Here is a 20,504-nt window from a genome sequence, read left to right as displayed (position 1 = left end):
GCGTTCCTTCCGGTCGTTCGCTCAATCGTCCGAGTCTGGAAAAAAAGAACCACAAGAACAAAGCTTGAGTGTGATCTCTGTGTTCTGGAGACGTTGCTCACCCTCCTGCGATTGCCAGCGGCTTTTATAGCCGTTTGGCACGAGGCGCTGATGGGCGGCAGGTGTGCCGCTCTGATTTCCACCGTCTCCATGGCGACGCTGATTGTGCAAGGGGTGACTCGTCACCTGACCGAGTTGTCCATCCTGACCACATCCTCGACAGACCGTCAGCGTTGCTGTGGGAGGCCCCGGCCCGGTGTATCACTGTGAAGTGGTAGTCCTGGAGAGCTAGGAACCATCGTGTGACTCGGGCATTGGTATTTTTGGCTTTCGCCATCCACTGGAGCGGGGCATGGTCGGTCACTAACGAGAAGCTCCGTCCCAGAAGATAATATCGCAGCTCCAGGACTGCCCACTTTATAGCCAGGGCCTCCCTCTCCACGGTGGTGTACCAGCTTTCCGCGGGTGTGAGTTTCCGGCTAATGTACACCACCGGATGCTCCACTCCGTTGGGTGTCTGCGATAGCACCGCTCCCAGGCCGGTGTCCGAGGCGTCGGTCTGGAGGATGAAGGGGCAGCCGAAATCGGGCGCATGCAGTACAGGTGCGGACGACAGTGACTTCTTCAAGGCCTGGAATGATCACTCCATTTCCAGGGTCCACTTCACCTCCTCCGGCTGCCCCTTCCTGGTCAGGTCGGTCAGGGGGCTGGCTATGGACGAAAAGTTGGGGATAAAACACCGATAGTACCCCGCTAGCCCCAGGAAGGCGCGTACCTGGGATTTGTTGTTGGGTCGGGGAGCGTCCCGGACGGCCTCCACCTTTTTCGTCTGGGGTTGGATAAGGCCTCCCCCCACCCGATACCCCAGGTACTGGGCTTCGGCCAGTCCGAGGTGGCACTTTTTGGGGTTGGCCGTCAAGCCTGCCTTCCGAAGGTCTGACAGCACTCTCCGCAGTCTGTCCAGATGGTCGTCCCAGGACCCCGAGTGGATGACTAGATCATCTATATATGCGGCCGCATAGGCTTGATGGGGCCGCAGCAAGACGTCCATCATCCGTTGAAATGTGGCAGGTGCCCCATGCAAACCGAATGGCAGCACGGTGTACTGCCAGTGTCCAGAGGGGGTGCTAAATGCGGTTTTCTCCCGGGAATTTGGAGAAAGGGGCACCTGCCAATATCCCTTTGTTAGATCGAGGGTGGAGATGAAGCGGGCTTTCCCGAGCCGGTCCAGGAGCTCATCCACTCGGGGCATTGGGTAACTGTCGAAGCTGGACACCTCATTGAGTCGCCGAAAGTCATTACAAAACCGGAGAGTGCCGTCTGGTTTCGGGACCATTACAATGGGACTGGACCAGGGGCTGCGGGAGGGCTCTATTACCCCCAACTCTTGCATTCTGGTGATCTCCTCCTCTATAGCCAGCCGACGAGCCTCTGGCACCCGGTAGGGCCGCTGTCTCACCACGACTCCAGGTGGTGTTCGGACCTCGTGTTGAATCACCCGAGTCTGCCCGGGCTTTGGGGAAAAGACGTCCTGGAACTGACTTACCAGGGAATGGAGATCTTTTTTCTGGAGAGGGGACAGCTGTTCTCCCATCTGGATCCCTGGCGGGTTATCCTGGGCGAACGCGGCCATCTGGGCTGGGGTGGCGACCCATTTCTTTAACAAGTTGACGTGGTACAGCTGCTCCTCCCGTCTCCGTCCCGGCTGACGGACCCGGTAGTTGACCGGCCCCACCTTCTCCACAACGGTGTAGGGTCCTTTCCAGGAGGCCAGGAATTTAGAGGTGGCTGTGGGGGTCAGGACCAACACTCGATCTCCAGGCTGGAATTCCCTCGGTTGGGCGGGCCGGTCATACCACCGTTTTTGGGCGCGCTGGGCGTCGACGAGGTGTTCCTTCACTATCGGCATCACCCGATCTATGCGATCTCGCATCTGTTGGACGTGCTCGATCAGGCTGCGGTGTGGGGCTGGTTGTTGTTCCCAGGCATCCCGGGCCACATCCAGCAGCCCTCGAGGCTGCCGGCCGAAGAGGAGCTCAAACGGGGTGAAACCGGTAGACGCCTGGGGCACTTCTCGAACACCAAAGAGCACGTAGGGCAGTAGAAGGTCCCAGTCGCGCCCGTCCTCTGCCACCACTCGACGGAGCATCCTCTTCAGGGTCTGATTAAACCTCTCAACCAGTCCATCGGTTTGGGGGTGGTAGACGGATGTCCGCAGCTGTCTCACCTGAAGTAGGTGGCAGAGGTCCGCCATCAGCCGAGACATGAACGGGGTACCCTGGTCAGTCAGCACCTCCCTGGGTATGCCTACGCGGCTAAACATCAGGAAGAGTTCTTTGGCGATGGCTTTGGACGTGGCCTTCCGCAGGGGCAGGGCTTCCGAATACCGTGTAGCATAGTCCAGGATCACCAAGATGTATTCATGGCCCCGGGCAGACTTCGGTAGCGGCCCCACCAGGTCCATCTTGATGCGTTCGAAGGGTACTTCGATTACCCGTAGAGGGATGAGGGGGCTGGGGGGAGGACGTTGGGGTGACGTCAGCTGGCAGGTAGGGCAGCCTTGGCAGAACCGTTTCACCTCTCCCTCGAGGCCTGGCCAGTGGAACCGGTCGCGAATCCGTTGGATGGTGTTTGCTGCGGCCAAGTGCCCCGCCATAGGGTGGGTGTGGGCCAGCTCCATGATCGTCACGGTCTTGGTCGCGGGGACCACCAGCAGAAGCTTCTCCTCCCCCCGCCTCGTGGCCGCACAGTACAACAGCCCGCGTTTGATCACGAAGTGGGGAAGGGGATGTGGGGTGGGTTGACGGTCCTCCCCGTCGATGACCCTAACCTGGGTCCAGCAATTCCGCAGTCGGGTATCCTCCCGCTGCTCCCGTCCGAACGAGCCGCAACTAGTTATCTGTTGAAACAAGGTGGCAAACAGGTTAGTGTCTCGAGACTCACCCTCTTTCTCACTCTCCGTCGCGAGGAGGACGGGTCGGGGCCTCCGTTCCTTCCGGGACCGCGCCTTCCGCCCTCGAAGTTCTCGGCTGGCGGGTCGCACGGTGCTAGCCAGCAGCTGGTCGAACCCGGGCCAGTCGCGCCCTAATAACATCGGCACCGGTAGGTCGTCCACGATCACGATCTCCAGCGTCCACGACCCCGGGCCGGCGGCCACAGTTACCTGGCGAGACGGCACGTTCCGGGTGTCCCCGTGGACGCAGGTGATCGGGATGGAGGACCTCCCCCCGGCGCGGGGCTGCACAATCCCGGGCTGGACCAGCGTGACGGAACTCCCGGAGTCCAGTGTGGCGGTTACTGGCCGTCCCTCCACACGGACTGTCCGTCGGGGCGCGCCAGACGGGACAGCCTGGTGCACCGCACAACCCGCCAGCCAAGCGGGGGGTCCGTGGGAGGAGGGCTCGGTGGGCATCGGTTCGTCCGGCGGTGTGGCCGCTGCGGGTCTGGGTACTGGCCTCGAAGTGCCCTCCTGTGGTCGCCAAGCCGGGTTTACCCTCCGGGGCGGCGCCCAAGCTCTCTCTCCTGTATCTCGGGCTGCCGAGGCCTCTGCCAGTTCCACCGCCTCCACGACCTCGCGGAGGGTGGTGGGACCTTTCATGCCTACCGTCGTTCGGCAACGCCGGGGAAGAGCTCTTAGTAGCCGGTCGACCACCACCCGTTCGGCCACCTGAGAGGCAGAAGGTTCTCCCGCTAGCAGCCATAATTGTACTAGCCGGGACAGTCTGGCTGCTTGGGCCCGCACCAGCACTTGGTCTTCGTACGACCATTGATGAAATTGCTGAGCCGCGCTGATGGGGGAGAGGCCAAGGCGGGCCAGGATTTCCCTTTTTAGGGCGTCGTAGTCCACACTGGCCGGCGACAGTAGTGCTACATATACCCTTTGGGCCTCACCAGTCAGGAAGGGGGCCAGGATCTTCGCCCACTCTGCTTTGTCACAGGCTTCCCGGGTAGCGATAACCTCGAAGGTGTGGAGGTAGGCTTCGATATCATCCTGGGCCGTGAGTTTGGTCATCAGTTGATGGGCTGTAGATCGGGCATCTGGCAGTGGCACTCGGGCAGCCGCGCTTTCCCTCAGCAATCCCACGACTTGGTCGGTCTGTTCCTGGCGTTGGGCCAGCTGTTCCGAGAATCGCTGTTGGCGGACCACTACTTCTGCTAGGCGCCTGACGATATCCTCCATCGTAGCTTACACCAGTAGAGAGAGAGAGAGAGAGCAATGGGCGTCCTGCGTGACAAAACAGGGAGGAAAAAACAAAAACAAACAAACAAAAAAAAAAAAAAATAAATAAAGGAGGAAAAACTCAAAAAAAATGTCCGGGGTACGTACACGGGGTCGTCGTTATGCCAGCATTCTCCACCAGTGCGACAGGCAGAGCAACGACACGTACACAGTAGGTAAAGAGTATGACCCCGGAGGGAAAGTTTATTGATAGCCTCCTGGAGGAGACGAAGGAAATACAGGGTTGGGGAGCCGGGTCAATCCTATCATCGGAACCGTTACTCTCCAGAGCCGAGGAGGGTATGAGTCGTTGGGCCGGCCTATCCAGTTGCCGCGAGTAGCGGGGCGGGATGGGCGTTCCTTCCGGTCGTTCGCTCAATCGTCCGAGTCTGGAAAAAAAGAACCACAAGAACAAAGCTTGAGTGTGATCTCTGTGTTCTGGAGACGTTGCTCACCCTCCTGCAATTGCCAGCGGCTTTTATAGCCGTTTGGCACGAGGCGCTGATGGGCGGCAGGTGTGCCGCTCTGATTTCCTCCGTCTCCATGGCGACGCTGATTGTGCAAGGGGTGACTCGTCACACCGCCATTGCCGCTCATCATGACCAAGTTGCTGTAAAGTCTCTGGGACAGCACGACCTGGTCATTAGGTTCCTAAGGGAACTGCACCGTCCACGCTCCGTACCCTCTTGCGACCTTGATGTGGTCCTGGCGGTCCCCCTTCGAGCCCCTCGGAGATGCCGCTCTTTCTCACCTCACGATGAAGACGGCTCTCCTGATGGCGCTCACCTCCTAGAGGGTAGGGAACCTATAAGCATTCTCCGTGTCCACAGATTCCCTAGAACTCGGGTCCAGTGATTCTCACGTTATCCTGAGACCCTGGCCGGGCTACGTGCCCAAAGTTCCCACCACTGACCCCTAGAGACCAGAAATGAGTCTGTCACGTGACCTGTGAAAATGAAGCTTTGTTACCTCACTGACAGACACTGACGTTGTTACATCACACCGAGCTCAAACCACAAAACATGTCGATTGTGCTATCCTATACCTGCGATGCATTTACTGCAATCTTACAATTATATTGATCACACCTACATGTATGTAACTTTTTTAAACATTATTTATTGGTGTTAAAGTAATATTATTAAAAACAAACACATGTCAAAATGACAATTAATGTGTCTATTGTCTGAATGTAAATTAAAACACCTAGCAACTGTTCCTAAAATAACAAAAGTCATTCCTCAACCACAACTTGCTTGCTTCTTGTAAACACCAAAAATACACACATTTCATGCAAGTAAAGATGAAGAATAGAAAGTCTTTATTGTCACTGCTTCTTCTCAGCTACACTGCAACTGCCGCTACCGTGGCTTCTTTGTCCTCCTTTATGCTATGGCTAAATGCCTGACAGCCCACACCTTAGATTCCCTGTCAGAGGGGTGAATGATCACACCTTTACTTTGAGGAGCTGTCCCTGGCCCTGAACAGCATGTCATCTCTGGTACGACTGTAACCTTTGTTCCCTGATGGAAGGAACGAGTCGTTGTGTCGAGACAGAATGGGGTTTGAACTTGAGAACCTATCATCTCTGACTTGACTTTTAAAAGGCCACTGAAGTTGGCGAATGGCATGAGCATGCCAGTCTCCGCCCCGTACATACGGGTATAAAAGGAAGAACCTGGGAGGTGTCCCCCGGTTGCTGCAATGGACGGCAAAGTGTTGTGGCATGAAGAACGCAATGTTGTATCGAGACAGAATGGGGTCCCTATATGAAACGCCACAGCGCTTCCGCTTTGTCACCAACTCTAGCGGAGCGACACTGACAGGCGTGAGCATGTCACCAGTGAGTGCTAACACGAATCAATGAGCTAAACGAGGTCTGAGGGATCATATCATCGGCCGTACAGGCGGAGGTCTTCTGTTCTCTATAACGAGATAGCCGCCTGGTACTGTAAAGGACACTGTGAAATGCTACGCCCGCTTGGAGAATGGGAGCTCTACGGAGACCACACCCCATCGCAGGGGGGGGGATCTGTGGATATGCCAGCATGGTCTCACCAATGGGAAGAACTCATGGGAAAAAAGGTGTGCGACCAGGGGTGCACAACCACAGGTGGAGGTTCCACCAAGGGGAGGTCACAGGTTCATCAATGGGGGAACCGTAGAGTGAGGAAACATCATACAGGACCACCCAAGTGGGGGAGTCACAACGTATGGAGCACCAGCGCAGATTAAGAGGTTCACCTGACTGGGAAACTCGACTGGGAAACTCTACCGAAACCAGGCCTGGCAGGAAGCCACTCCGTCAGGCTCCCTGCCGGAGAAGTGCTTAGTTATGGATGGAATGTCTGTGCTTTGCCGAGAGAGGAAGCAGGGAGGCTAGAATAGCGCACTGACTCACCCGAGGGGGAGAAGGTGCTTTCGCAGGCATATGCCCAGCTGGCCGCCAGTCTATCTGTTGGTACCATACAGGACACGGACTGACACCGACTCTACACGAAGGTTGTAGAATCGTGCAAATGTATTGGGCGTAGCCCAACCCGCAGCTCTGCAGGTGTCTGCCAGAGAGGCACCCTGAGCCAGTGCCCATGAGAAGGCTACACCTCGAGTAGAGTGAGCTGTCACTGACGCCTAGTGGCTGGGGCCTTAGCCTGAGAAATGGGGGGAGGCATACTTCCGCATGTCCCGTGGCCAGCTGTGTCCTAAGGCATCTGTGCCAAGGGGGGCATCGGTCAGGGAGTACCAAAGCGGGCAATGGGTGGTGTCCAGGCAGGCGAACAGGTCCACCTGTGCCTGCCTGAACAGCTCCCAAATTAGCTGGACTGCACGGGGGGTGGAGTCGCCACTCTGCACGGCCTGACGAGAGAGGACGTCAGCTGTCTGGTTCAGATCGCCCGGGCTGTGTGTGGCCCGCAGAAACTTCACCACCTGCTGACTACTAGTGCTGTAGTACTCGAGTCCAGTCTCTGACTCGAGTCCAGTCTCGAGACGTTTTTTTATGGTCTCGGACTTGTCTAGGACTCGTTGGTATTTGAACTCGGACTTGTCTCGGACTTGGTCATTGGTCTCGCAAATGTTCTAGTCGGTCTCGTCCGAGTCCAGCGATATATGTTTCCTTTTCTCCTTCAAAACAAAACATTAATAGAGCAATATTCTTGTGATCCAACAACTAATGATCCGAAAACTGTTGCCAACTCTCGACTCTAGAACGAGAGCTGCGCGTGCTCATAAGTTCTCTTTTCACACAGCAGTTCAGTTCAGTGTGTGCTGTTGTTGTAATTAAATAACTCCGGTATATTGGTTCAAGTCCGCGGGACTGTCATGCACGCCAGAAAGTGAATAACTGAATTAATTTGTGGATAATAAGTGTTTATGGGAGACGCTAAACAGGAACGATTCAGCTGAACTGGTTCGACCGGTTCACTAAAAAGAAAGAACCGGTTCGAATGAATGATTCCTCCACGGCGCGAACCAGCATCAATCACGATGTCAGCGAGCAGCGGCATAATACAGATTGGTTTTACAAACCATAACAAATGTATCGACAGTGCGCTTAAAAGGAAAATTTTGCAACAAAACTTTCCCCGAAACATGTGGGACAACATCCAATTTCGTAAGACACCTGCAAAGGCATCACAAAGAGAGGTAAGTTAATGCCTTGTTTCAGAGTTAGCATTGCATTTGAGTATTTTAGACAGTTTGGAAAGTAGGGCTTAAAGATAAGATTGATCGTATTTTTATTGTCATTGTGATGAACATGTTATTTAAGGATGGGCACCGACGTGCTTATAAACGAGCCGTGGAGCCTCTGCTCTTTCTAGCGGCTCCTCTATCGAACACGCACGTGCATGGGCAGGCGCACGCACACACACACGCACAAAAGTGTTCATTGCTGCACATCCTTGCGGTTAGGAGGGCTGATAAAAAGTTCCTTAAAAAAGTAATAAACAGTTACACTTCGGCTTTGTGACTTTAGTGCTATACCTATAGTGAAAATAAAATGACCTTATTTTATCTGCTTTTCGATCATTACAAACAATAATGAAAATGATTATCTTAGAATAGAAGATATGCTGTCTCTTGCATCACATAAATTATCAGTAGTTAAGTATGTGGTCTTGTAGTCATGATTTTTTTCTGTCTCGGTCTTGACTTGGACTCGAACCTCTCTGGACTTGGACTTGACTTGGACTCGAACCTCTTTGGACTCGGACTTGACTCGGTCTCGACTAGTTCTGGTCTTGGACTTGTCTTGGACTCGACAATGGTGGACTTGACTACGGCCCTACTGACTACACAGGAGGAGGCGTCGGGCGAGTTGTGACATCTGCTGTGAGCGAATGCCACCTTGGTGATTGATATATGCCACGGCAGTCGTGTTGTCTGAACGAACCAGCACATGCTTGTCCTGAATGTGGGACTGGAACATCAGTTGATGTGCCAATGCAGGCAGGGGCCCGTCCAACAACCCGACACTGCATGCCGTTGCATAAAGCACCCCATCTGTGCAGGGATGCAGTTCTACCCAAGCGGAACTCCTGTCCATAGAAAGGTCATGGATGACCAAGGGGTTAGGGTGCGACGGCAGTGAGGCATGATGGGAATATGCCTGGTGCCGGTGTGCCACTCTCTCCAGGGAACCCGACTCTGTAAACAGTGCTGAAGTGGTCGCATGTGCATCAACCCGAGCGGGATAACCCTTCCGAGGATGCCATGTGTCCCAGGAGACTCTGAAACAGTTTCAGGGGGACCGCTGACTGTCCCCTGAACAGTGTCAGGCAGTTCAGCACCGACTGTGTGCGTTTGGGAGTAAGACGCGCCATTATGGTGACAGAGTCTAGTTCCATACTGAGATAAGAGATGCTCTGCACCGGGGAGAGCTTGCTCTTGTCCCAGTTGACCCGAAGGCCCAAGCGGTCTAGGTGCCGAAGCACCAGGTCACTGTGAGTACACAGCAGATCTCGCGAGTGAGCCAAGATAAGCCAGTCGTCGAGATAGTTGAGAATCTGCACACCTCTCTCCCTGAGGGGAGAAAAGGCGGTTTCTGTGACCTTGGTAAAGACTTGCGTGGACAGGGCCAGAACGAAAGGCAGGACCTTGTACTGATATGCCCGACCCTCGCTAACGAACCGTAGAAACTGTCGATGACGAGGAAGAATCGAGACATGAAAGTACGCGTTATTCAGGCCGATTTCCACGAACCAATCCTGGTGTCTGACAGACGCCAGAATGTGTTTCTGCGTCAACATCCTGAATGGTAACCTGTGAAGGTGCCTGTTCAGGGTGCGCAGATCAAAAATGGGGCGCAGCCCCCCACCTTTCTTGGGGACGATGAAGTACGGGCTGTAGAAGCCCGAAGACATCTCGGCCTGAGGGACGGGCTCAGTGGCTCCTTTCGCCAGAAGGGTGGCGACCTCGGCCCGAAGAACTGGGGCATCCTCACCTCAAACAGAGGTAAATAGAATGCCCCTGAACACGGGCGGGTGTCTGGCGAACTGGATTGCATAGCCGAGAAGGATCGTCCTCTCTAGACAGCGTGATGGTATGGACAGCGCTAGCCAGGCTTCCAGGGACCGCAACAGTGGGACTAGTGGACTGACCTGCTGCATCGTGCCCGTGGGGTCTGGTTTGGTGGCTGGCAGGGTGGCTGCCTCGCCGTAGGATGGACCCCATGGAGGCAAGTGGCACTTCTGACTTACCTGCTTGCTGCGACCAGAGGTCGACGCACCGTCTGATTGAGAGCGCTGACTACCGTGGGTCTGCTGCGGTACCACAGTCCATGACGCAACGTCGGGGAGAGGCTGTGACTGTCTGTGGAGAGAATAGCCCTGGGAGAGAGGAAATTCTTTTTATGAAGGTGTCATGCCCGGCAAAATCACAATGGCAGAAAGGAATTACAACACCGGGGACAGGGAGTTATTTGCAATCAAACTCGCTTAGGTATGGCATCGGAAGTGAGATGGTTCGTCCAGGGCTGTAGAGAGTGTGCAGTCTCCATAAGTGCCGTCCCCGCACTCTGCAATCTCTCTATTGCCTCAAAATCAGCGGCTTCTGTAGCTGTCTTTAAGAATCGGCTAAAAACACATCTCTTCCATCAACATCTGACCCATTAGTAAAGTCGTCTACTTCTTTTCTACTTTCCTACCCCCCCCCCCAAAAAAACTAAATAAATAAAAGATATTCTTAGCTTCATATACTGTGGTAGGCTGACTGAGACCAGTTTTACTGCACCTGTCGTGAACGGGGGGTGGTGAGACACAAGGACAGAGGACCGAGGTGCAGACAGCGGGTAAGGGGTTAACAAGACGTTTAATAAACAATAAAGACAAAACCAAAAAACCCACGAGGGGTAACATAACAAAACAAGGGAATATAATAACATGATGACAGGAATAAGACTAACTAAACTTACACAAGAACTACAGTTAACTCTTGACATAATTTACAAAATGACTACACTAAACAGAATGAACCAGCCACAACAGGACCCAGCAGCTGCCAGACTCCCTTCCAGGGTCGACGGGAACCCGACGGCCACGAGGCCGTCGGGTTCCCGTCCGGGGTTGAGGGAGCCCGACGGCCCGGACCCTGGAAGGGAACCCGGCAGCCTCGACCCCTCCTGCTACGATCTCTCTGTCTGCTGGGTCCTGTTGTGGCGGGGGGTGGTGAGACAAATTGCTTCTATTGTTTCCCCTACTTTGTACATCGCTTTGGATAAAAGCATCTGCTAAATGACTAAATGTAAATGTAAATGTACTTACTTGTTTACCTGCTTGTGTGTGTGAATAAACATTGTTTGAAGTTCTTACCTATTGTCTGCCTAGTGGTTCTGTTACACAAGAATTGCGCCACTAGTCAAAAAATTTATGATGATCCCTAAGCATAATATAGTTATAACCAACTATTCTTGCTACCTTAAAGTGTAACTACAACTTTATCTAAACTTGATTTTAGTTTGTTAAAAATTCTACATTTCATACACAGAGAAACAATAGAAAATGAATCAGAAACAATAAATAACAAGTGTAATTTCTCAATGCACTGCTACTGTATTTTGCATCATGATTTCATCATTATTCATAATGCTACAAGAGTGCAAAAAAACAAACTAGCACTCATGATGCTGATCCCAAATGGACTTTTAAAATATGATAAAAGGCAAAACCTTTCAGTGTGCTGCCACAAAGGCTCCCGCTCTGCCTTCATACTAGAATGGCAAAGAGGATAGTGTCACTGCTGCTTTTGCTGTTGTATTATGTTTGTGTCCCAGCCGCAGCTCAAATCTGTAGACTGCTGAGCAACCCAGCACATCCTCTACTTTCTACTGAAAAAGACATCAACATTGGGGCAATTTTCACAATCCATACAACCGCTGTGGTAAATATACAGCCTTTCACTTCCAAACCAGAACCAACAAAATGTATCAGGTCTGTATGAAAAACTTTTTTGACATCAGGCATTATAAATACTATAAAAACACTACTATAATTATTCTGGATGTACTATAAATCTGATGCTTATTTTTACAGCTTAAACTTGCGTGAGTTTAAATTTGCTCAGACACTGATTTTTGCCATAGAGGAGATTAACAACAGCACACAACTGTTGCCTGGTGTCACTTTGGGCTATAAAATATATGATGCCTGTGGCTCTGTATCTCAGACTGTCCTGTCAGGCATGGCTTTAATGAATGGCTATGAAGAGACTTTGCATGATCAGTCCTGTTCTAAACCACCATTTGTTCATGCCATTGTTGGACCATCAGGCTCCACTGCCACCACTGGCACGGCCTCATTAGTAGGACCATTTAACATCCCTGTTGTAAGAACTTTTTCCTGCCACATATTGTAATGATGAATCAATGCATATTGAAATGCTCCATATGTGCTTTACTGATAAATACAAATATGAAAACAATCAGTGCAAATACCAAAATGACTTGTCAAGTTGTTTTACTTGTGTTTATGAATACTACATCATTTATATAATAGTAACAATGGGTACATTAAGAAAGAAATACTGTTCTTCATTTCACGTAGGTCAGTCATTTTGCCACATGTGCATGCCTGAGTGACAGAAAAAGGTTTCCGTCCTTCTTCAGAACAATACCCAGTGATTATTACCAAAGCAAAGCGCTGGCTCAGCTTGTCAAACACTTCGGTTGGACTTGGGTTGGAACGGTGAGGAGTCGCAATGACTATGGTAACAATGGAATTGCAGAATTTGAAAAAATAGCAGAACAAGAGGGGATTTGTATTGAATACTCAGAGGCCATAATTAGAACTGATCCGAAAGAGCAGCTGCTAAAAACACTGGAAGTGATTAAAAAGGCCACATCCCGCGTGGTTGTGGCTTTTGTATCACACAGCGATTTTGTTCCCTTCCTGAAATTAATAGCACAACAGAACATCACTGGGCTGCAGTGGGTCGGCAGTGAATCTTGGATCACTTCTCAAATTATTGCAGAAACAAAGGAACTTAGTTTTCTCACAGGAGCTGTGGGCTTTGCTGTAGCGAACGCAAAGCTTGACGGATTGCGGGAGTTTCTAGTGACTGTGCACCCTCATCTAGAACCAAAAAATGAACTTTTGAAGGAATTTTGGGAAACTGTTTTTCAGTGCTCTTTCAGAAACACCGGCAGTGGCACACGTGTCTGTACTGGCTCAGAACACTTAACAGAACTACAAAATGAATATACTGATGTATCAGAGCTGCGCATAGCTAGTAAAGTGTACACAGCAGTGTATGCTATCGCACATGCACTACATAATTTAATAAATGATGTCAAATCTGCCACCAACATCAGCAAAGGAGATCTGCCAACACCACTGAAGGTGATTAGGAGAAAAAAACAATTCAAATAGAAAAGTCAAACTAAAACCCATTATGTTTGTGTTTATTCTCAGGTGTTGGAGTATATAAGAGATGTCAAATTCACTGTCAAAACTGGTGAGAAAATCTTTTTTGATGCAAGTGGTGACCCTGGAGCAAAATATGATCTGGTGAACTGGCAGCCTGCTGAAGATGGAAGTCTGCAGTTTAAACTTGTTGGTGTGTATGACAGCTCACTGCCTTCAGAGACACTCCTTCAAGTTGATCAAGAAAACATGGTATGGGCTGAAAACAGCAGACAGGTATGTCAAATGAAACAATACAGAATCATGATTTTAAAAAATATGACTGAACAAAATATATACAAGCAGACACACAGGGAAAAATTACGCAACTAAGCAACTGACAATTAAAAACATCACATTTGGGCTTCATATAGAAGGCATTTATTTTTTCACAGGTGCCTGTGTCTGTGTGCAGTGAGAGTTGTCCTCCAGGCACTAGGAAGGCTGTACAGAAAGGAAGACCTGTCTGCTGTTATGACTGTATTCTATGTGCAGATGGAGAAATCAGTAATGAGACAGGTAAACACTAGCACATGCTAGTATAACTGTCCAATACCCAAAGACCTTGTGATGTGCTTTTCATTCAAATAATCTATTTCAATTCCTTCCTCACAGATTCTAGTGACTGCTTTCTGTGTGATTTGGAATATTGGTCGAATGAAAACAAAGACAAATGTGTCTTAAAAGTGACAGAATTCCTTTCCTATACAGAAATCATGGGGATTGTGCTTTCTATTTGCTCATTTATTGGATTATTATTAACATCAATGATATCTTTTGTGTTTTATCTTCATAAAGAAACACCTATCGTGAGAGCCAACAACTCAGAGCTGAGCTTCCTGCTGCTCTTCTCATTGACTCTGTGTTTTCTCTGTTCACTTACTTTCATTGGTCGCCCCACTGGATGGTCCTGTATGTTACGTCACACAACGTTTGGGATCACTTTTGTCCTCTGTATCTCTTGTGTTCTGGGGAAAACAATAGTTGTGCTAATGGCCTTTAAGGCCACACTTCCAGGAAGTAATGTCATGAAATGGTTTGGGCCTGTACAACAGAGACTCAGTGTTGTTTCTCTAACTTTAATACAGGTCATAATTTGTGTGCTTTGGTTAACAATATCTCCTCCTTTCCCACATAAAAACATGAACTATTACAGAGAAAAGATCATCCTGGAATGTCATGTAGGTTCTGATGTTGGTTTCTGGGCTGTTCTTGGTTATATTGGTCTGTTATCAATCTTGTGTTTTGTTTTAGCTTTTCTGGCTCGGAAGCTGCCTGATAACTTCAATGAGGCTAAATTCATCACATTCAGTATGCTCATATTCTGTGCTGTGTGGATCACATTTATTCCAGCTTATGTCAGTTCTCCTGGAAAATTTACTGTAGCTATGGAGATATTTGCAATTTTAGCTTCAAGTTTTGGTTTATTATTTTGTATATTTGCCCCCAAATTTTACATAATTTTGTTAAAACCAGAGCAAAATACAAAGAAACATATGATGGGGAAACCGTAATTGTAATAAACTCAGGGATGAACACAAGACACCACTTTGATAGTAAATGTACATTTTTTCCACCAACACAAGTAAACAACAAATCAGTAACCAGAAAGATTTTTTCAGCAAACTTAATAGCTTAATTGGTCTGGCTTGGTAGGCTCAATATTATTATTATATTATAATGTGAAGAGGTCAACATAATTGAACTGTCAAACATCCAAATCACACACATATATTTATGTATACACACTATACCAGGGGTCGGTAACCTTTGCGAACAAAAGAGCCATTTTGGGCCCTCTCCCAACAAATAAAATTTGTCTGGAGCCTCAAAATATATGTAACCTTTAAATTACTATAACACTGATTGCTATGCATGTAAGGTAGTAGTTACCCAGTTGCACCACTAGGTGGCAATATAGTGCGTTTTTATTGCATTTAGATGTTAGACATTTTTGCCCCTGGCACGAAGTGGGAGTGTTGCAATAGGAAAGTAGCGTCCCGGTGTTGCACGCGCTGCTTTAGTTAGACTTCAGTTTTTTTCTGTGAATTTTGTTTTGGCAGCATTTAATGAACAGCTACAAGAGACCGCCTACTCTCTGCATATGGACATCATGCGTAAACATTATGAGAAGCGCGCTAACCAGACAGGATTTAAACTATGCCGGCTAAAGACCTAAATGTTTGGTTTAAAGACGAAAAACGTACCAAGCAGAATGTTTTCTCACCATTTTATTTCTAACACATGCATACAGTGTTCGGCGCTATCTCACATATGTCAAAGTAGAAACAAAACCGCTGCTCTCTATATGTCTTTTCTGTTATCTCCGGTCACGCTCATATGTACATGGCATGCACTTATTTTGTCTACTCTAATGAAATATCTGAAAAAGCAAATACATGTATTTGCTTTTTTCAGATATTTCTTCAAGAAATCAGGACCAAAGTGGACAAAATAGACGGATTACAGCAGCAGGTGTAAATGGGTATGTGCCTCTTTTCGTCTACGTGTGATCCGATCGACCAAAACGCATCTTAATACCAGGCATAAACATGGGCTTATAAAGACTACAATGAGCCGCAGAAGAGCTACATGCGGCTCGAGAGCCACGGGTTGCCGACCCCTGCACTATACTCATATATATCTTTAGTAATTGTGCATAGTAAGTATAGTGTGTGTATATAAATACACTGCCCATCCAAAAAAAGTCACCACCTGGATTTAACTAAGCTAATAGGTTAGAGCCTCCCTTTGGATTGGAGGTCTAGGTTCAGCAACGTTATGTGCCCAAAGAATGAGGTAAGCTGACTACCTGAATATACTGAATGATCAGGTTATTCCATCAATGGGTTTTTTCTTCCCTGATGGCACAGGCATATTCCAAGATGACAATGCCAGGATTCATTGGGATCTAATTGCGAAAGACTGGTTCAGGGAGCATGAGACATAATTTTCACACATGGATTGGCCACCACAGAGTCCAGACATTAACCCCATTGAGAATCTTTGGGGTGTGCTGGAGAAGACTTTGCACAGTGGTCCGACTCTCCCATCATCAATTCAAGATCTTGGCAAAAAATTAATGCAACTCTGGATGGGAATAAATGTTGTGACATTGCAGAAGCTAATCGAAACGATGCCACGACAAATGCGTGCCGTAATCAAAGCTAAAGGCGGTCCAACGAAATATAAGAGTGTGTGACTTCTTTGGGACGTGCAGTGTACAGTATGTGTGTGTGGTTTTAATGAGTTCTGCTCTTCACAGGCTGTGGCAGGCTCTGCAGTGTAGGACGGGTCAGTACTGGACACAGTGGACTCACACTGACAATCTCCATCACAGCCATATTCTGGACCTACGTTGTTTACTGCCTTATTAAAAATGAAATTGACTTTTTGCAATTAAAAAGTGGACATTCAAATTAATAGCATGTATGTATGTATATTACAATTAACCAATCATCTGGTTCATAAATAAAATGTATTTACACATCATGTAAGTGTATTACCTTTTATACTGACAACAATACAGTAGGTTTTTAAGCAGAGTTTAGCTTTAGGATGCATTAGTAGCCATGTTAGACATACTGTACATACGAATAAATGTAACATATTTACTCATTATACGTTAGTCTCGAGTAGCTAGACCTTCAGGGAACTATTGCCATATTAAATAACCATTGAACGCCGAAAAGGCAATATGACTGACAGGTAAAGCAACCAATCACATTTTGTTTTGTGCCGTGTCATATTTAGGGGCATGGAAATGTCCCCACAGGAACAGACTTGTTTGCATTCTCAAACAAGTCAAAGTTTTAAACAACAATGTTTGAGTTCATGCCGTAAACGCTGCATACCTATAAAAATTCAGTGTTTAGTTCAATTTAGAAGGGTAGTGTTGTCTAAAATAGAACACTTAATGGCTATTTACTAACCGGAAGTAGAAGCAGCTTCCCAGACGAATACAAATGACCAGTGGCGTAGCAAATCAGGTCCGTTCCCATATTCAAAAACGTTTAATGGGCCCCATCCGTCCGTTCACGACCACGTTGCGCATTACTGAACATTAGAATCGGTTGTTTACTCAGGTTTGTTATTTATATGTTGACACACGTCAAGCAGACTCAAATAGTAACAACAGACACCAAGGGAGCTCAAATTTCTAATCGCCAGGAAAGACGCAACCAGCGTTTTGCACATGTTTTTAGCAGGTAAATCGTCAGTTCATCATGATACGATGCAATATTGATTTTCTCCACCAGCGATGCGATATATGCCGATACCTTGGACATTTTTGTGATACGATTCGCTTAATTTAATTGATTTACACAAGCAGTTACATTTGTAATGAATCACAAATGCAAGACTCTTTGAAAACTGCACACTATATGTCCCAAATGAAACATTTACAACAATAAACTCCAGTGGAACTGCGGCACTGGATGACATCATATGCTAATTAACATATTTTTGACATCATCACAGAGTTTTGTGTGTTGCAACTTCAGACATGTTCAAATTCAGACAACATTTTTAATCCATCATATTGTCCAATAAAACTGTTCTCGTGTACATATTTTCTTTTTCATTTTCTATTTTCTTATATATATATATATTAAACAGCCAGTAACAGTGTCACGTTTTTGGAAACGCTGTTATTTGTACTCATTCATTCAAGAGTCGGCCGCTGTACGGTGAACTGAATGTGCTGCTTCTCTAGAAATACTCTTATAGTGAGATGGAATGGTCTTCAATACTTCCAATTGGAGGATCCGTAACAGCTAACAAAACCCATTGACATACATAAAAATAGCCTCTGGTCCTCTTCAAATTAGGAATGAATGGAAGCTGCAGCCGTGGTGGGGAGGATTTTTGGTGCAACGACGCTAAATAGCAAAATGAACATAATGGCAACGCTGAAATAACAAAAAATACACTTATACAGACGTTACGTGAGGAATAGGGACGTGGGAATGTCAAAATAAAGGTGCCTCATATCATATCATATCGTATTGTTATAAATTTAATAGATTTATTGATCCATACCGATGTATTGTTACACCCCTAGTTTTTAGACGCGACATGTGAATGGCCCTAACATGCCTAAGATAAAACAATTGTCAAACAATAAACATTTAGCTACTTACATGGCGCTCTTTCACAGAGAGTTAAAGGCACAGTTCTTGAAAATCAGCGGCCACTAGCTTTGTATTATAGTTTTGCAACGAATCTCTGAGTCATTTGCCCACCCCTCCCTTTCGAAAATTACGACGGAGGCCGCAACAGTAAAAAAAGATGTCGTCTACTGAGACAGCGGATAGCAGAGATACAAGCAGGTAAGGCAATATATTAACGTAATTAATCATTTAACATGTATTCTATTGCGAAAGTTACTGTTACAATTCTGTAATTAGATATATTTCTTGCGTGCTATCTAGTACACGCTGAGAGTAGTGAAGTAACGTCTTGGTTACGGATGTAACCTCGGTTCCCTGATGGAGGGAACGAGACGTTGTGTCGAACCGACAGAATGGGGTTTGTCTTGAGAACCTATCATCTTCTGAGTATTTAGAAAAGGCCAATAAAAATTGGCGAAAGAAATTTGCATGGCGGGCTCCTCCCCCGGATGTCCGGGTATAAGAGGGAAGCCGGCGTGCTCATTCATTCACCTTTGGTCTGAGGAGCCTAAAGCATCCTCCCCCGGCGGTGGGCGACCAGTGTTGTGGCATGAGGGACACATCGTCTCGTTCCCTCCATCAGGGAACCGAGGTTACATCCATAACCAAGACGTTCCCTTTCTGTCGGTCTCTCGACATTGTGTCGAACCGACAGAATGGGGTTCCTATGGAAAACGCCACAGCACTGAGCCGCGTCACAATCTCTGCGGAGCGACGTTGACTGGCCTGGGCGAGTCAGACGAACACGCTAACGCAAAATTATGACCTTCCAGTGGAGAGGAAGGGGGACCCAGAGCTTTCCACAATAAGTTGGGAAGCCCCCTGACGCCGGCCGTCACGGGTGGAGGCCTAATTCTATAAATGGCAAGACGCCGCCCGGCACCGTTCGGGACACTGGGTAAGCATTATTTCCCCTGGGGGAAAAACACTGCAGAGGCCACTACCTACCGTAGGGAGGAATTAGTGGAGACACCACATGGTCTCACCACCAGGGGAGAACTCATGGGAAGAAAGTGCGGACAGGAGTTAACCGCAAGGTGGGTGTCCACCTGGGGAGGTCATGGGTTGCCAAGGTGGGAACCATTCATGAGGATACATCAGACAGAACAGCCCACGGAGGGGGTGTTACCATGTCTGGAGCACTAGGTCCGGTTAGAGCTATGTGGGAGATAACTCAACTGTTCCCCGGCCTAAGGGGGCAGGGCTGCTCTGCACAGCCTGTCCCCTGGAAGGGTGCTTAGTGATGGATGGAATGCCTGTTCTTTACCCGAGGGGAAAGAAGTGAGGCGGGATCGCCAATGCTCCCCCCGGAGGGGGAAGGGCTTCCGCAGGCGTACGCCCTACCGGCTGCCGGTCCCACACCTTGCCAGGATGCGGGCTGACACCGGTTCCGCGCGTAGGTATTAGAACCTCACGGAGTTGTTAGGCATAGCCCAACCCGCAGCTCTGCAGATGTCTAGTGCCCACGAGGGGTGTGCCTCAGCCCCAACGGGCAGGGGCGAAAAGAGATCGGTATGCCCTAACGAGGGTATCCACGATCCAGTGCGCCAGCCTCTGTTTGGAGACAGCCCTCCTGCTGACCTCCGAAACAGACAAAGAGCTGCTCAGACCTTTGGGCTCTGCGTGTGGTCCAAGTAGAGGCGCCGTGCGCGTACTGGACACAGCACGGATAGGTTGGGTCTTCATCCCCGGTGGGGAGCGCCTGCAGGTTCACCACCTGGTATCTCGGGAGAGTGATGGGAACCTTGGGCACGTAGCCGGGGCGGGGTCTCAAGATAACGTGAGAATCCCGGCCCCGAGTTCTAGGCAATCTGTGGACACGGAGGGTGCTTGTAGATCCCCTACCCTCTTGGAGGTGAGCGCCCTGCGGAAAGCCGTCTTTATCAAGACTGAGAAAGAGCGGCAACCCGAGAGGCTAGAAGGGGGCGGGGCCTCTTGAGGCCCGCCACCTAGGTCGCAAGAGAGTACGGAGCGCGGGTAAGGTGGTCACCCTCTCGTGCCCCTTAGGAACCTAATGACCAGGTCGTGCTGTCCCAGAGGCAACCCAGCACTTGGGTCATGATGAGCGGCCGTAGCGGCTACATACATTCCCAGTGGGGAGGGGGAGAGGTTACTCCCCCTTCTCACTTGAGGACGGGACAGCTCGTACCCGACCGAGCAACTCCGCGGGTCTTC

The 20,504-nt window shown here is 48.9% G+C and overlaps 2 protein-coding genes across 2 annotated transcripts; one reads left to right on the top strand and one right to left on the bottom strand.

Annotated features, from left to right (window-relative positions):
• Positions 1 to 4,828, bottom strand: LOC130550192 (uncharacterized). Its single transcript, XM_057327599.1, has 3 exons — positions 4,367 to 4,828; positions 2,983 to 4,264; positions 1 to 35 (listed from the first exon to the last, which is right to left on the bottom strand). Exons 2-3 carry the CDS (start codon positions 4,217 to 4,219, stop codon positions 22 to 24), a joined length of 1,251 nt encoding a protein of 416 aa, XP_057183582.1. The 5' UTR covers positions 4,220 to 4,264; positions 4,367 to 4,828; the 3' UTR covers positions 1 to 21.
• A 6,642-nt stretch (positions 4,829 to 11,470) lies between these two features.
• LOC130550194 (extracellular calcium-sensing receptor-like) lies at positions 11,471 to 14,669 on the top strand. Its single transcript, XM_057327600.1, has 6 exons — positions 11,471 to 11,685; positions 11,788 to 12,079; positions 12,298 to 13,092; positions 13,165 to 13,392; positions 13,551 to 13,674; positions 13,771 to 14,669. The coding sequence occupies exons 1-6, from the start codon at positions 11,471 to 11,473 to the stop codon at positions 14,667 to 14,669; spliced, it is 2,553 nt and encodes an 850-aa protein (XP_057183583.1).
• The last annotated feature ends 5,835 nt before the right edge of the window (positions 14,670 to 20,504 follow it).

The sequence above is a fragment of the Triplophysa rosa genome, unplaced genomic scaffold, assembly GCF_024868665.1.
Source record: "Triplophysa rosa unplaced genomic scaffold, Trosa_1v2 scaffold253_ERROPOS117417, whole genome shotgun sequence".
NCBI lineage: Eukaryota > Metazoa > Chordata > Actinopteri > Cypriniformes > Nemacheilidae > Triplophysa > Triplophysa rosa.
Note: the sequence above shows the minus strand (reverse complement) of the source record. Positions and strands in the feature narration are given on the sequence as shown.

Coding starts and splice junctions, on each gene's coding strand:
- LOC130550192 (XM_057327599.1), bottom strand. CDS start 4,219: ATGGAGGATATCGTCAGGCGCCTAGCAGAAGTAGTGGTCCGCCAACAG.
- LOC130550194 (XM_057327600.1), top strand. CDS start 11,471: ATGGCAAAGAGGATAGTGTCACTGCTGCTTTTGCTGTTGTATTATGTT. Junction 11,686..11,787: donor GAACCAACAAAATGTATCAG/GTCTGTATGAAA, acceptor TTATTTTTACAG/CTTAAACTTGCGTGAGTTTA. Junction 13,675..13,770: donor AGAAATCAGTAATGAGACAG/GTAAACACTAGC, acceptor CCTTCCTCACAG/ATTCTAGTGACTGCTTTCTG.